The sequence below is a fragment of the Fundulus heteroclitus genome, chromosome 19 (assembly GCF_011125445.2).
Source record: "Fundulus heteroclitus isolate FHET01 chromosome 19, MU-UCD_Fhet_4.1, whole genome shotgun sequence".
Classification (NCBI taxonomy): domain Eukaryota; kingdom Metazoa; phylum Chordata; class Actinopteri; order Cyprinodontiformes; family Fundulidae; genus Fundulus; species Fundulus heteroclitus.
Window position 1 is genome coordinate 6,520,161 of NC_046379.1, and position 15,439 is coordinate 6,535,599.

The 15,439-nt window shown below is 44.3% G+C and overlaps 1 protein-coding gene across 1 annotated transcript; it reads left to right on the top strand.

Annotated features, from left to right (window-relative positions):
- Positions 1 to 3,301: 3,301 nt before the first annotated feature.
- Positions 3,302 to 13,616, top strand: pkdccb (protein kinase domain containing, cytoplasmic b). Its single transcript, XM_012864526.3, has 7 exons — positions 3,302 to 4,031; positions 4,578 to 4,709; positions 6,813 to 7,084; positions 7,381 to 7,460; positions 7,712 to 7,819; positions 12,167 to 12,343; positions 13,056 to 13,616. The coding sequence occupies exons 1-7, from the start codon at positions 3,438 to 3,440 to the stop codon at positions 13,160 to 13,162; spliced, it is 1,470 nt and encodes a 489-aa protein (XP_012719980.2). The 5' UTR covers positions 3,302 to 3,437; the 3' UTR covers positions 13,163 to 13,616.
- Positions 13,617 to 15,439: the final 1,823 nt, after the last annotated feature.

Below are 15,439 nucleotides of genomic sequence, written 5' to 3' on the forward strand. Positions count from 1 at the left end.
GCTTTTAAGTTTGACGAAAACATTTAGAAGTGACTGAGAAAAAGAAAACGGTTAAAGTGGGTGAAAGGTCAAATCTAATGAGCATCCTGTTTCTCCTGTGTTTCCTCCCAGAACAGTGAGAACATATAAATGCTTACTTTTTTTTTAATCTGAAACACAACAACAAATGAGCCACCGTTCTCAGACTCAGAGAAGTGAGAGCCAGCCAAAGCCAAGTCAGCGTTAAAGAGAAGTTGTGACGCAGCAGACCTGTGAGACTCTGCTAACGAGGCGACTGCTGGTCTGGCTTTTGTTATAAATATGAATCATGGCCCCCGGCTCATTTCTCTGACTGGCCTCCATGAACGGGGTGGGGGTGCAGTGATGATGGATTGGAGGAAAGGCAGGGATCAACACAACAGGAGTGTGAGAAAGCTTTGACGAAGAGATAAAAGTTTAGTTTTGTGGTCTTAAATCAGAAGGAGAGACAGATGTAGGGACAGTTTCCGTCTCATTCTCTCTGTTACTGTGTTCAGATCCGCTTCGTTCACAGCAAACTGGGTCGGGTGATTCTATCTAGATAGTCCAAAGCTTGTTCAGAATCAACATAAACTGAATTAGATTATATTACAGGAGAATTCTTGGCTAAAATGCAATCTTTAGAACCAGAAGGAGCGTCTCCTGTTGGGTAGCTGGGGTTTTCTGCACAGCTTGCGTGACAGCTGACGCGACTGAAGCCCTGTTGACTTTACTTGAAATGCTTAGCTGCTCGCGCTGCCATGGACAACAAAACTCCGATGCAAACACACACATCTGGAGAGGCTGACAGACACAAAATTGGAAAGCAGACACAAAAATAACTGGGAAGCTGAGGGGAGGGCTCAGCTTGAGGCGGGCACACCGAGGTGACAGCCATGGTAATTTCCTGTGGCAGGTTTCAGCCTGAGAATGGTGATGTTGGGGGGGGGGGGGGACGCTTCATTAGCGCTGCAGTGCTGCTTCAGAGTGTGTTTCACAAGCACAGAGCTGGACGAACATATACAACAGCAAGGCTGTGTGCAAACAGAGAGAAACAACAGCGGATATGTTCATCTAACACAGGGTAAATGTTTAACTGAGTAAAAGTATTGTTGAAATTGCACATGCTTTTCTTAAAAACGCTGAGATTATTCATAATATATTGTGTAAAAGTGAAATTAATTTAACATAAAAATCAACAACAAGCCCACATTTATTAGTTCTATTTAATCTTCCAATGAGTTTACTCGTGTGGCCCTCTTGAGATCAGATTAAGCTGTATGCGGCCCCTCAACCAAAATGAGTTTGACACCCTAGCACAATGTCTGATAGAAAACATGTTTTAAAGTAGTTTGTTTTTGTGGTCCGTTCTTCTAATTTTTTATTTGCCATTTCTTGTGTTTTTATGTGATATGTAAGATGTGATTTAAATTATTTTAACCTTTGTCAGAGTATTTGAACACTGCTGATCTGCTGACATTTTTAAGAGCCATCATTTCTCAGGTTTCTCTCTTTTATCCCCCAGACTCGTAAACTGGAGCTTGTGTGTTTAGCTGTTTATTTTCTGTATGAAGACATTAATGGAACAAGTCTGCCATTACCCTCTCACTTTTCTCTAACAGAGAATATAGTCCTGGATCAATGTGAGCTTCTGTGCTTTCTGTCATCGAGGCAGATGAGCGTTCACACTGAGCCTGGTTCTGGTTCTGCTGGAGGTTCTCCTCCCTGTTAAAGGGGAGTTTTCCTCTCCACTGTCGCTTCATGCATGCTCAGTATGAGGGATTGCTGCAAAGCCATCAACAGTGCAGATGACTGTCCACTGTGGCTCTACGCTCTTTCAGGAGGAGTGAATGCTGCTTGTCAGAGACTTGATGCAACCTGCTGAGTTTCCTTAGATAGAAAATTTGAACCAATCTGTCTGGATGATTGACTTCATACAGTGCCTTGAGATGACATGTTGTGAATTGGCACTATATAAATAAGCTGAATTGAATTGAAACTGATTCCATCCTCCCTTGTCCCAACAGCTCAGGCTGGAGACGGCAGTATTCAGGTATGGAAGATATTTTCTAAGCATGCTTTGTGTGCTTTGCCCGGTATTGAATGCTATGGTCTACCTGAGTATTAGTGCTGACCATTTCCATTCCTTTATCATCATCTTAAACTGGTTCATTGAACAAAACAATGAGTTCACTCGACTCCCGTGGCCGTCCCAGATCTCACTTCAACAGATCACCTCTGGGATAAAATGGAATTACACTAATGCTCAGCCAACAGATCTGCAGCAACGGTGTGCTGCTGTTATATCAGTATGGACAAAAGACATGTCTTGAGAAATGTTTTTGACACCCTGTTGAAATATCGGGCCGGTTGTGACTCACTGACCGCTTCGTCATCATGCTTCATGATCCACCAGGTGACTAAAGAGGAATTTCCCTCCTGATAACGATAAGAAAACACAGGGGAGAAACAAACCCTAAACAGAGCATGACTGCTGCCCAGAGCTAGAAATGATAAAAATAGAATAAAAATATCCTTTATTGTCACTCAGTGGGGAAATTCAGGTGTACCAGCAGCAACATGACAGGCAAATAGAAGCATGCTGATTCACACAAACGTAAAAAACAAACAAACAAAAAAAAAAAAAAGGAGACTAAAATCAAAAATACTGTATAGACATTGCAAATTGCATACTCAGATTAAAGAAAAGCACAACTGAGTAGGGTGATTTAAAGTTTGTGGATCTGTATTGAGAGAAAGAGAAAAAACAAGAGCTGCACAAACTCAAAACTAAGCTAACAACTAAAATTCCACATATAAGAGCATCTTTTGAATTTTGTTATATCCGTTTAAAGTTGTCTTCTGGTTTTGTGTTTTTAAACGTGAAGTCGGTCAGTTTGTGCCTGAAGCAGAAATGTGATTGGGCGCCATCTCGTGGACAGATTGCGGAAGTGCATTCCTTTTTAGGATATCCTTAAATGCCTTTAATAGGTAGTATTTTACATTAAGCATGACCATTTTTTATTTATTTTTTTTATTTTTTTTACATAAAGTACTTCGGTATGCTATGCGGCTGGAAATTGAAGACGAGCAAAAATGTATCTGTAGCAGCTCGTATGCTTTATGAAAATCCTGCAGTTTTATTCCTCAACCCTAACTCCAACCCTTATTCTCAAAGCTAAAAATAAATACACAAATAAAACCACTGCTGATCCTGCTCCAAGTCCAGATGACGCCGGGCTCTCCTGCAATGCCTTCTGACCCGCGGGTGTAAAGTTACGAGCGCACAGGACACACCTCCATGGGGGGAGTTTCCTGGGAGCCGTGGAGCCTCCGCGGAGCGTCGCTCCCGCAGAAAGTGGTCGGACTCGGAGCGGTCGGTCTGCAGGTCGCGGCTGTGAGCGCAGTTCCTGCAGCCCTAGACGGGGAAAGCGCCCGGGATGGGCCACTCTTTACGCGCGGCTGCCCTCCTGGCGTTCCTGGTCCTGTCCGTTCTGGTGTCACTCCTCATTACGAGCCTGCAGCAGTTTGGATCGGGATCATCGCGCTTTTCCAACGCAACAGTTGAGAAGGAGCTGGGGGCGCTGCGCAGAGCGCTGGATCTCCAGCTCAGGGAGAGACGGAAAGAAATCCTCCCGCTGCTCCTACCTAATGATGATGATGAGAAAGACGGCGTGTTGAAAGAAGTTCAGCCTTTCCCAGAGCTGGATCAGAACTCTGTGTTGGACTCCAGTTTGTGGAATGAGGTCACGCTTGGCTCCGGGAAGGCGCACCGGGATCAGATGGGCTGCGAGTCTCTAATGGACGTGCGGGCGGCGGAGGTTCTTGGGTCGGGATACACCAAAGTGGTCGTGAAGGCGAACCTGGTCGGGGGTGAGCCCGTGGCGCTGAAGCTGGTCAACGAGCAGGGCGTCGACATGAGCAAGTGTGTGGAGGATTTCAAAGACCCGCGGGGCTGCCGGGAGCTGGTCTCCTACAAGCTGCGGAAAGAAATGCTCCTGCTGCAGAGGCTGCGCCACCCCAACGTCATCAAGGTGAAGCTTTCCATCCCAACATCTCAATCAGCGCGTTTCACTTGCGTGTCCGAGGGCTGCGTGGGGGCGTCGGGAAGCCTCCGAGCTGTGAAAGTGGGGCGCTGCTGGATCTTCTCCTGACTTTCCGATCCTTGCCCCGCCGCTCAGACTTTCCTTTGTCTCAGAGTGAGGGAGCAGGATGGAAGGTCTCCCGGGCTCTCCAGGGCCTTCCCGTCTAATTAAATTAAATTCACTGACCCTCCTCTGACCTCTGCGTCCAGTTTGGCAGGAGCACACAATGCTCCTCTGTCGTGGCTCCATCTGAGACCCATAGCTCTTATTCAATCAGACCTTTGCAGCTCAATTTGGACGCATACCCAAGTGATTGTCTATGGCATGTCTGAGGCGGCTGAATCCAATCATCTTAACAGAATAAGAACGTTTCTGTGTATAATGTGATTTCACCGTCACATGTCGTGATTGGAAGAACCGTTTATAGCTTTTTAAATGCATTGCCCTGATGGGTTTTAACAGGCAATAAACCTGTTCTTTTTCCCCTCTCTGCAGCTCATGGGCCACTGTTCAGGAGTCGTGGGCGGAGGAGGACGGGAAGGAGGAAGAGTTGCAGTCATTCTGGAGCAGGGGACTCCTCTCCAGATGATCCAGCTGCTCCAGACTCCCTGGGAGGACCGGTTCAGGGTGAGCACAGCAGCTTCTCCCCTTTTTCTGGCTGTTTTTTCTCCAAACACCAAGAGAGTGGAGGCCTCCGTCAGGCGAGCAGGTCAGTGCTCCTGCCGACATCTGCCTCTCCTCCAGGCAATATGATCGGGCACCGACCTGGAGCCGAGATATAGGCAACCCACTGCTGGCTAAAACCCACACCGTCATGTGAACGGGTTCAGGTGTGCCTACGGTGGGAGTGTCTGACAGACAGAATCGGTGGGTGGTAGATCGAATATACGAGTAATTATCTCAGCTGTGGATCTTGTTCTGCTGCATCGCCTGAATCATGACAGGCTGGCCGGGCCCCCCGGCAGGGTGCATTGCTCTGAGGGTGTACGGTTTCACCCTGCACCCTTTTTTTTTTTTTTTTTTTTTTGCCCTACCCTGATTCCACAGAGTGGCGGTCAAAAAAGCCCCAACATTACCGAACCCTGTGGCCGGACAGAAGCAACTCATGCTCTATCGGCACAGGCTCTTAGAACACGTCATTATGCATAGCAAGTTAGTAAAAATGGCTTAAAAACTTGGTTGAATAGATTCACCTGAATTCATCCTTTCATCTTTGAAATTAGTCAGATTTCTGATTAGATACTGATATTTTTGGACCAAAATAGGCAACGAGCACACCGAATTTCGCTTAAACGACAAAAAATGAACAAGTAGGTAATTTGATCCAGAATGAAACGTCTCACTAAAAATGAAGCAGCTGCTCTATAAATTGCTGATGATATTATAATTTAAACATCTGCAGGACGGGTGGGAAAACTACTCATTTACTTTGTCTTGTGTGTCTTTTTTTTAAAAAAGTAGAATCTTCTCATGAAAACACTTATTTCAGAATTTATAATTTTATTACTTTTATTTATTTTTTTCATTGCAAATCAGAATGAGCAAAATAAAAGCTTCAAGACATAATATAAAATAATGTAACATTTTCCCAACATAGAGTACAATAATTACTTATTTGAGCCTCAGTCGGGAACTCCCTCTGTAGTAAAGTGGTCAAATAAGTACACGGATAGACGCATAAAAACACCAAATAATAAGCAATTAAAAAACTCTACAGCTGATAAAAGTATGAAATCGAGAAATTAAATGCTAAAGAATAAACGGCAACTGTATATTCTAAGATATGCAACAATATTGGAAATAAGAGAAGTTGAACAAACAACTTTTCATGTTTGTGCAAATTAAAATATAACTGCACAAACATATACATGGAACTAATGTCAGTTATAGTACTGTAAAAAAGTATTTGCTCCTGCATGCTTCTTTTCTATTGCATGCTTTTTTTGTTGCATGTTTCAAATCATAAAATAAATGCAAAATTCAGTCCTCAAATTGTGATTTCTATCATTAAGAGAGTAACGCTGATTTAGATCATTCTGGAAGGAGTTACAAAGCAATTCCTAGAGTAGGAATTTGGGATGCAGTGAGAACCGTTATCCACAAACAGGGAAGGCATGGAGCGGTGGTGAATCTTCCCAGGATGAGCCGACCTGTCAAAATTACTCAAAGAGCAACGTCAACAACTTTTTTTTGTGACCCAGGAGGCCCAGGACAACATCTAAAGCCCCGTTAGCCTTTGGGTAACATATTCTTTTGGACTGATGAGAATAAGGCGGGACTTCAGGACAGTGTGCATAAAACTAACAGTCAAACAGGGGGTTTGGTGATGTGATGGTCTGCTTCGCTCCTTTGGTTATTGCATCTAAAGTACACCAGCATGTTCACCTTTCAATGGCGAGGAAAACAACAGACATGCATGCTTTTGAGTGGCCTAGTCAAAGTTTGGACTTAAATGCTATTGAAATACTGTAACAAATGCTTGATGGCAGTTATTGCTGCCAAGGTTGGCAACATTGGCCAGTTATTACTTTTGCATAGGGTCAAGTTGGTGCAGCTACGTTTTTTTTAGTGTAACTAAAAGTAAAAAAAAAGAAAAGACAGCAGTAAAATCCTTTTTTACAGCCACATGTGTGAGTTTACCTGAGCTGTGTTTCTCATGGTGTAAGGCAGCAGCTCTGGGCTAATGGTTTAACCCTGAACTGATCGGGTTTCGGCACGTCTGATCTCCAGGTGTGTCTGGATCTGGTGCGGCTCCTGCACTTCCTCTCCTGGTCCCCGCTGGGCCCCGTGGGGCTGCTGGACTTCCAGCCGCGGCAGTTCGTCACCGTGTCCGGCCAGCTGAAGCTCACCGACCTGGACGACGTCAGCGCCGAGGACGCCGCCTGCTGGGCGGACGCCGACTGCACGCTGCAGTTTCCGCACAGGAACTTCACGCTGCCCTGCTCGCCCCGGGGCGTGTGCGAGGGCCTGAACGAGAAGAGGAACATCTATAACGCCTACAGGTGAGAGCGGAGAAAGAAGCGACAGTTTTACAGCGTGATGGATGCGCTCTGGATGGATGGGACTAAAACACAGGTTAAGCTGACAACTAAAATAATGACAGTAAAGATAAAGACATCCAGCTGGGAACATTCTGTTTGATGGAGGTGTGATGGTTGGGGGGGGAAAGGAGCCAGTTTTCCCTTTAAACCGACCCGGGTTTCTGACAGCTTTATGGTCCTAACAGCAAAGTGGGGAAAAGTCACGTTCGGGGTGTGTCTTTCTGTCTCTCATTGGCCCCGTTTTCCCCCCTCTGCAGGTTTTTTTTCACCTACCTGCTGCCCCACCAGGCCCCGCCCGGCCTCACGCACCTGGTAGACCAGATTATGAACTCCACAGGTGAGGACGGGACACACACCGACATGATTAACTATCAAAGATCAGAGGGTGTATCATTCCATCACAGCCATCGTGTGTTGGCATGCCCTTTTCTCTAGTCGTCTCCTGACACGTGATAGTGCTCTGAAACAGGTTTTACGTTGAGATCCCAACACCGGGATCAAACTGCGACGCTCAGAAATGACTAAATTATCCGTACCGGCTAGACGGTCGAGCGCGCAGACCAGACTGAATCCATTATGTGTGTCCAGGGGAGCTGAAAGCCGACATCAATCAGACTCTGGAGGCCTTTGAACACATCCTCCTCCTGTACAAGTCAGGCCTACACCTGGACAAGCTGCATCCGTCAATACTGAGAGGTGAGAGCTCGGGGAAATGAAGGCTGCACCCTCGTGCAGCAGTTTTAGGAGCGAGCGCACAATCTGCACTTCTGTTTTCATTTTATAACTTGGAAAGAAATGAAAGCCGGTTGTTTCTCTTGCTCTGGGTTTTTTTTTTTTTTTTTTATTTCCCCTGACAGGTTTATTAGGCAGCTGGGTCGAGAGGACGAGGCCAACAAAGTGGGATTAATCCTGCAAAGCTCTGAGCCGCAGCTCCTCGCAAAAGTATTCAGACCCCACCTCATGTTGCAACCACAAACTTGGTATTGAGAGGATTTATGTGCTAGGCTAAATCGGTGTAGCACAACATAGTGAATCAGAAGGAAAACTGTGGTTTTCATAATTTCTCGGCAAATACAAATCTTACAGTTTTGTGTGTATTTGTATTCAGCCCACCAAGAGAATAATTTGTAGATCCACCTTTCCGTGCAGCTCCAAGGTTTTTACCAGCTTTAAACGTCTCGGGACTGAAGTTTTTGCCTATCCTTCCTAAATCAACTCAAGTTCGGTCGTGTTCGACTGAGAGCGTGTTTGAACGTCCGCTTTAAAGTCTCGGTTGGGTTTAGGTCTGGAGCGTTGCTGTCCTGTTGGAAGGTGATCCTCCGTGCTTGTCTGAAGTCTTTTGCAGCCTCTGACAGGTTTTAGTGGAAGATCTCCAGCTGGTCCTGCTTTCCATGTTCAAATGACGGATTGAACGGCGCTCTGATTCCTCTAAGCTAGGCATATTGTTTTCTAACTTAACCCCGCTTCACACATCCACAGCTTCCTGACCTGTCTGCTGTGATCCTTAGTTCTTTATGCTCCTTTTCTTCTCTAAAAAACTTCTCAGGTCTACACAGAATGATCCAATCACACACAGGAGGAGTTTTTCTTTTAATAATTAGGCGACTTCTGAAGGAACTTGCTGGCGCTAGATTTTATTTAGGGGCAACTGAGTTAAGTGGGTTGAATACAAAGGCACGCTGCATTTTTTTTAACCTTTTATTAGAAGTATTATATGTTGGTCTGTCACATAAAATTCCAGTAAAATACTTTGAGGTTGTAAGATGGCAAAGTGTCACATAGCAACCACAAACACATTGGGTGTGAATACTTTTGCGAGGCAACCATATATAACCTTTTTTTTCCAGAAAGCTTTTATTAACCGGTTTCACTGATTTATGTAAAATAATCTTGCACGAGGTGAACGTTTTAACAGCTCAAGCCCCGTTTCCGCACTCTCTCCATATAAGCACAGAAAGACCTTCACTTTTCCACTCCGGCTCCCCAACCCCCCCCCCTCCCGCCGCTGCTCTCAGCCGTATGAAATATTAATAACAGAATGACTGGCTGCGTTCCTGCGGGGAGGTTTTTTTTTTCCGTCCCCCCAGATGCCGGGCTGTTTATATAGCAGCGCTTTGTGAATTTAATCACAGGTCCGGGGTAAAAGAGAGGCCTGGTTACGGAAAGAGGCTGCCAGGAAGGGAGGGAACGCTTTGGCTTAACTAGGGGCTGCCAGGAGTCAACTGCTGCCGCCGAGCGACCGTGCGATGAAGCCTGAACAGAACGTGTCTGTTTATTATAGCTGCATTCTGCAGATTTCATTGCAACCGATGTGTTTCTCTGCACGCACGATGTGTTTTTAATTTAAGTTATAACTTTTTAGTCACGGTCATAGATGTGTGTGTTGTTTTTTTTTTCATGATCTGAGCTTCATGACGTGCCAAGGGGCCGACTGGATTTGCATTGAACAGAGAAATGAGTCTAACCTCCCCGCAGTGCAGCACTTTTATGTTTCTTTTACTTTTTTTTTTTTTATATGACTAAGCAAGCAAAAGAGGAAGCCTTGTACGGAAGTAGCACAGCGTCTGGTCTGGTTAGAATCAGGGCAAAAGTGTGAGTTATGGTTAGGCTAAGCTGAGGCTTAGTCTTGAATTTGTTTTGGTTATGCTTTGTGTCAGTGGAATGTCCCAGGAAGAAGAAGGGGGGGGGGGGGGAAGAAAAAATCCACATGCTCGTATGCGAGAAAGAGATACTAATCACGCCTCGAGTCTTAATTTAAAATTGCTGACAGATGGAGAGTCTTCAGTAATGTGGATTTAATTTTTCCGCCGCTCGGAGATGGTCTGAGCAGTGATGGAGGAGGCCGCCGTGTAGCAAGGATGTTGCTTTGTAACTTTTGTATCTGGAGGAAAAAAAAACTGTATCCATTTAGGATCAAAGCGCTGCCAGGAGTTAAAATATAACCAGTTTTATTCCATGAATGTTGATATGGAAATTCATAACAGCTGAGCTCAGCCTTCTTCATTTTTTCCCTCCCCCAACGAGGGATCATCACCCCTTCTCCTTGTTCCCTTACGCCTAACAATGCACACACTCTTTCTCTCTCTCAGACACACACACACACACACACACACACACACACACACACACACACACACACACTGCCTCCTGCCATTTACAAAAGGTTACCAGCTTGTAACCATGCGCCTCCTCCGTGCCGGCTCACAGGCGAGGCTTTTGTCCACTTGTAGGCCGGGTATGCGTGCAGACGTATGTGTGCATGCTTTGCTCTCATGGCTCCGGCTAATGTGTAGCAGATGATTTAAGGCCAGAGGACGTCTGACTGGAAGAGTTATGATGATGAATGCAACGCAAATGTTGAGAAGGAGGGAAAGGAGACAGACTTTAGGGGGGGGGGGGGGGGGGGGTTTGGGGATCAGCCATTAATGCACAGCAGCAGTTTGAGGGGCGGACTATGACATGTGGTCTGCTGCATGAATTGAGAAGTAATATTTCGGAGCCTTAAAATGAATATGCATTTTTTTTTTTTTGGAAAATGTTTATATAAAGAAAATTACTTTTCAAAAGTTTTACTAGTAGATTTTTTGTCAGTGTTTAATGGGATAGAAAATGGGTCAAACATGAATTAACTCATCTAATGATAAAGTGAAAGCCTATTTATAACCAAAATAATGAAATTAAAATATTGCTTGTAATAATGTATCATGCCAGATTATTATTATTTTTTTTTTCATTCACATAATTAAAAATGTGTTTAACCCAGTTAGTCAGACTGAGATCAGATATGTATATTACAAAGTAGACCTGTCTAAGAGGGTAACATTATAAATGTATTGGAAACGGGTAACAAGAGATAGGATTAACAATACTTTATTACGCTTTGACACAGACGAGGTGGACTGTAGCCGTTCTATCAGATTCAGTCTTCTTCAGAGGAGCAAGGGCTTGAAGCTGAAGTTCAGGTTGCAATTTGTTTTCCATGCATTAGGTGTAAAAAAAAAAACTTGGTATTTGACTACTTGCCCAATTCAGGTCAGTAACGGAGGTTTTTAGACATCCGGTTAACTTTACAGTAAAGTGCACAATAATGGGGGCCACAGTTGTTTATAAATCTCAGACAATGACCTGAGAGATTCACACGCAACACATCTCTGTAGTCCGTTACAGGCAAAAAGGTTTTTCCACTCATTTATACTTTCCGCTGAAACAAAAGCAACACTTGTTTCTGTAAGAAAATCCCAAGGTGCTCCTTGAAAGACAACTGATTGTCTAGAAAAAATCTTAGATGGTTAAGAGTTCTTACAAATAAACAAATTTTTGGGTATAGATAGAGCAACAGCTGTAATTTGTAAATCTAATCATAAACTATAAGCTACACATTTATGCTACTTTTCAAACTCTTTAGCTTTTTAACTCTTTAGCTAACATTAATGGGGTAGAAAGTGAATAATAATGGGCTTAGCACAAAACCTTGGAAAATTTCCGAGAAAGATCCCTCTGTCTGAAAAGTTTGTGTCGCCAGGAGGAACCCGGTGAGCGAAGGACGGCCTTTCAGGGTGGAGAGCTAAAGAGTTTGAAAAGTCAGGACTTGTAGCGGAAATGTGTAGCTGGTAGTTTATAATTAGATTTACAAATTACAGCTATTGCTCTATCTATACCCAAAAAAAAAAATAATTTGTAAAAACTCAATTTGTTAGCCATCTAAGAGTTAGTGATTATCTTTCAGTTTTCGAGGGGTTAAAAAAAAGTGCATTTAGCTTTTTATGCATTCACAACTGGCAGATGGAAAATTTGTTGTTGGAACATTTCCGAGAAAGATCCCTCTGTCTGAAAAGTTTGGGCTCCTCTTGTGAAATCATTTAACCCAACCAACCACTTTGTTAACCATGTTTTTTTTATTATTATTATTTCAGAGCTGAAAGGCTAATTCTTTGTTTTAATGGTTGCATTTCTTGTCCAACTTTGATCTAATCCTCTTGGAGCGCTTGAAAGCTCTTTCAGCGGTTCTGTGTAATGAAGTCCCGTCTCTCATTCTGTGGCTAGATTACACTGTGATGCAAGACATGAGCACCTCGGGGAATGTGGAGTACCGCTGCTGGCCGTCCTACAGCCAGCAGGGCTGCGTGCTGTCCGTCCACAGCGCCAGAGAGGCCGCCTACATCTGCAACTCCCACCCTCAGTGCAACAGCTTCACGCTGACCGGACAGAAGACGTGGTCAGGTGAGAAACTGCTCTGACCACAGGGGCGCCGGGTGGGGTAGCTTGGAGTTGGTATAGCAAAACGTCTCCTAGCAACAAGATTTTTGTTATGGAAACTGAAAATACACCGTAGTAATTTAGCAATGGGTTAATTTTAATTTCATATCTAAAGATTGCTCAACACAGTCATTAATTAACTTAATTGATGACTGTGTTGAGCAATACTTATATATATATTTTTACCTTAGACAAATCTCGCAACATCATGTAAGGGGGGTTAAGGCAAATCAAAAAAGCGGCAAACTTGTAGGATAACAGTGAGTTTTAAAAATAGAGAAGTTTCTCATTCGGCCAACAACTCCTGTCTGTCATATAGCAACTGCTGCTGCCGCCATGAAAAAAAGTCTGGCGCCGCCAATAGCTCTGCTGCACATCTTATCTAAAATATAATTTCCAGCAACAGGCGTGTCCCCCCCCCCCCCCCCCCCCCCCAACATACCACCCTATCCAACCCTTCAAGGCTCTAAGAAAATCTCATTAGATAGGTATTTGAGCAGAAATCCTGCACAATAAGCCTGTATAATCACAGCTGCTGCGCGGCTGAGACGTCTAAGTAAACAGACTTCTTTTTTTTTAAAAGCTGAAGTTTAAACTCCTGTTAAGGACGTCATGTAGGAACATGTTAGTCCAGTGATGTTTTCAAGATGTGTTTGACAAGGGGTCTCTTCTGCAGGCCGCCTCCTTGCGTCGTTCAGGAGCAGCTTCGGTCACCTGGTGCCCAGTGGAGCCTCAGAGTTGTACGTGAAGAACCCCAAAGTTCCTCAGCCGCCGCCGCCATGACCCGGCATGAGAAACAATGTAATGGCGGCGGAGCTGGAGATAACGAGAAGTGAGGGGCTGAGACAGGGCTCGTGGATGGGAAGCGAAGCAGGAGCGTTGCATTTCTGCAGCGAACTGAAGTCTCTCTGTGAACATGCTGACCGCAGCTCGGCCGTGCCGCATGAGGAGCGGCGCGCGGAGGCAGTGTGAAGTCAGCAAGTGAATGTGTTGTATTTATAAGGCTTCTGCTCAGCGGCTGTTTGATCCCCCTGCCAGCCCGCCGCCTCTGCCAGCTACTATTTAAAGGGATTTCCCTTCAGGTACAATTAAGGAGCCTCGCTGATTTTTGTATTTTTTTTTTTTTTTTTCCTTTATGTGCCATATGCCCCGGCTTTTTCGCTGCACGGCCACGTCCCCGTGGTGAGAGTTTAAAAGCGGACGCTGAAGCTCGGCCTCTGAAGCCTGCGAAAACGAGCTCCAAGACAAACAGACTTTGATGAAGGACGCTGAGGTCGGGGTTGTGTTTTCATGGTTGTCTGGCTTGAGCCGCACTGAGGTAGTAGGCAGCAACAACCATGTGAGCAATTTGAACACTTAACACTGGGGCACAGATGATTAAAACCATTCCGCAGATGTCTGTTTTTAAATGCATTTTTTTTTTTTTTACCTTAGCATTAGTGTTGGGTTGATGAATATTTATATATGATCGAGAGAAATGTTATTTTTCTTACATGCTCCTGCATTATATACTGCACCTTGTGGGTGAAAACCTTCTATTTTCAATGAAAAATTATTCACTTAAGTGTTTTTTTTTTTATATATACCACACTCGTAACTGTGAGATTTGTTCCTCTATAAATGTAATCTTTCTACCTTTTTAACAGTTGGGCTTATTTGCATTTTTTATTGTGTGGAGTGTAACTGCAACTAACAGCCTGATTATTTCTCATTAGCACCTCTGTGTGTGTTTCAGTGGAGGAGGAGGGGGGCGTCTTGCATGGCTATACTATGTGTTTGTGTGTTTAAGTCCTTTATCTGCTTGCCTGCCCCCACATCTACAATCTGCAGCCCATCTAAATGACTCGGATTGCGAAACCTCCGCAGAGTTTGCACAATACCCGAGGAATGCATTCAAATGCCTAATCATGCTGAGCTCATTATGGGCCTTAATTAATACATGTAAAGTCACTTACTTAGGCCCTTTTTGCATGATGAGGCCGGGGGACATAACTGAAAGACAAAGGCCGACATCAGGACAATCGCAGCTCAGTTTGCGGTTTGCACACGAATGGCTTGCCATCTGTGCCTGCCGGGAGGAACCCGGTGAGCGAAGGACGGGCTTTCAGGGCGGAGAGCTAAAGAGTTTGAAAAGTCAGGAATAGTAGCGTAAATGTGTAGCTGGTAGTTTATGATTAGATTTACAAATTACAGCTGTTGCTTTGATTAAAAAAACACGCAAAAATCTTTCAAGAACTGAAAACACTTTTTACCCCAAACAGCCTTTGTTTTATCTGTACTCGGAAGCAAAACAATTCCATGTATCTCAGCGGTGATTCCTTTGCCATTCAGCCAAACCATCATGTGACTTGAAAGGGCTTGTCCCTGTCTACAAGTTAAAGTTTTATAGCAGAGGTAGCAGGGAGGCCTCAGGGCCCGCTTTGCCTTGTGTTGGCCCCTTGTCGGGACAAAGCCGACTGATTACAGCCTTGATCACACAGATAAGGAGTCTCTGCGAGTGATTAGATAAAACAAACTCAACGGACTGACAAAGCTAGACTGACGGGAGAGACCGGTGCTTTGCCAGCATCATGATGAACAAAGTTGTAACAAAACTGAAAAAGAAAAACATAATGCACACAAGAGCCACAATATAACAACTGAGGCTAATATTAGCGAGCTAGATAGGAGCTTAGCTAACACAAACTAATGGGTTTATGAACTAGTAAACTCAAGTAGGTTGATGGAGATTTGTTCAATTAAATGTTCAAACAAAGAGTTACACAAGAAGCTTCATATAACACCTATACAGCAGCTTTCTGGTAAACATGGCCGTATGGTACTGATGCAAAACAACTGTCACCTTGACTTATCTGGCCACACAAGAAGAATGAAACCTATTACCACATAACCCAATTGAAACTGTCAGTTGTATATGGCTTTACAAATGTGTTTATACAAATTATATTCACATGCTGGTTACGGAGCATATCAGTTTCTGTGCCGAGCTAAGCTAATGTGTTAGCGGGTGTGACATCTCAAAACCAGGAAACTGAAACATATCTCAAATAAATATTTCAA

Bases quoted from the DNA above. Each gene is read 5' to 3' on its own strand.
- pkdccb (XM_012864526.3), top strand. From the start codon at position 3,438: ATGGGCCACTCTTTACGCGCGGCTGCCCTCCTGGCGTTCCTGGTCCTG. The intron at 7,085-7,380 runs GTGAGAGCGGAG...CCCCCTCTGCAG, and splicing joins AACATCTATAACGCCTACAG to GTTTTTTTTCACCTACCTGC. The intron at 7,461-7,711 runs GTGAGGACGGGA...ATGTGTGTCCAG, and splicing joins CCAGATTATGAACTCCACAG to GGGAGCTGAAAGCCGACATC.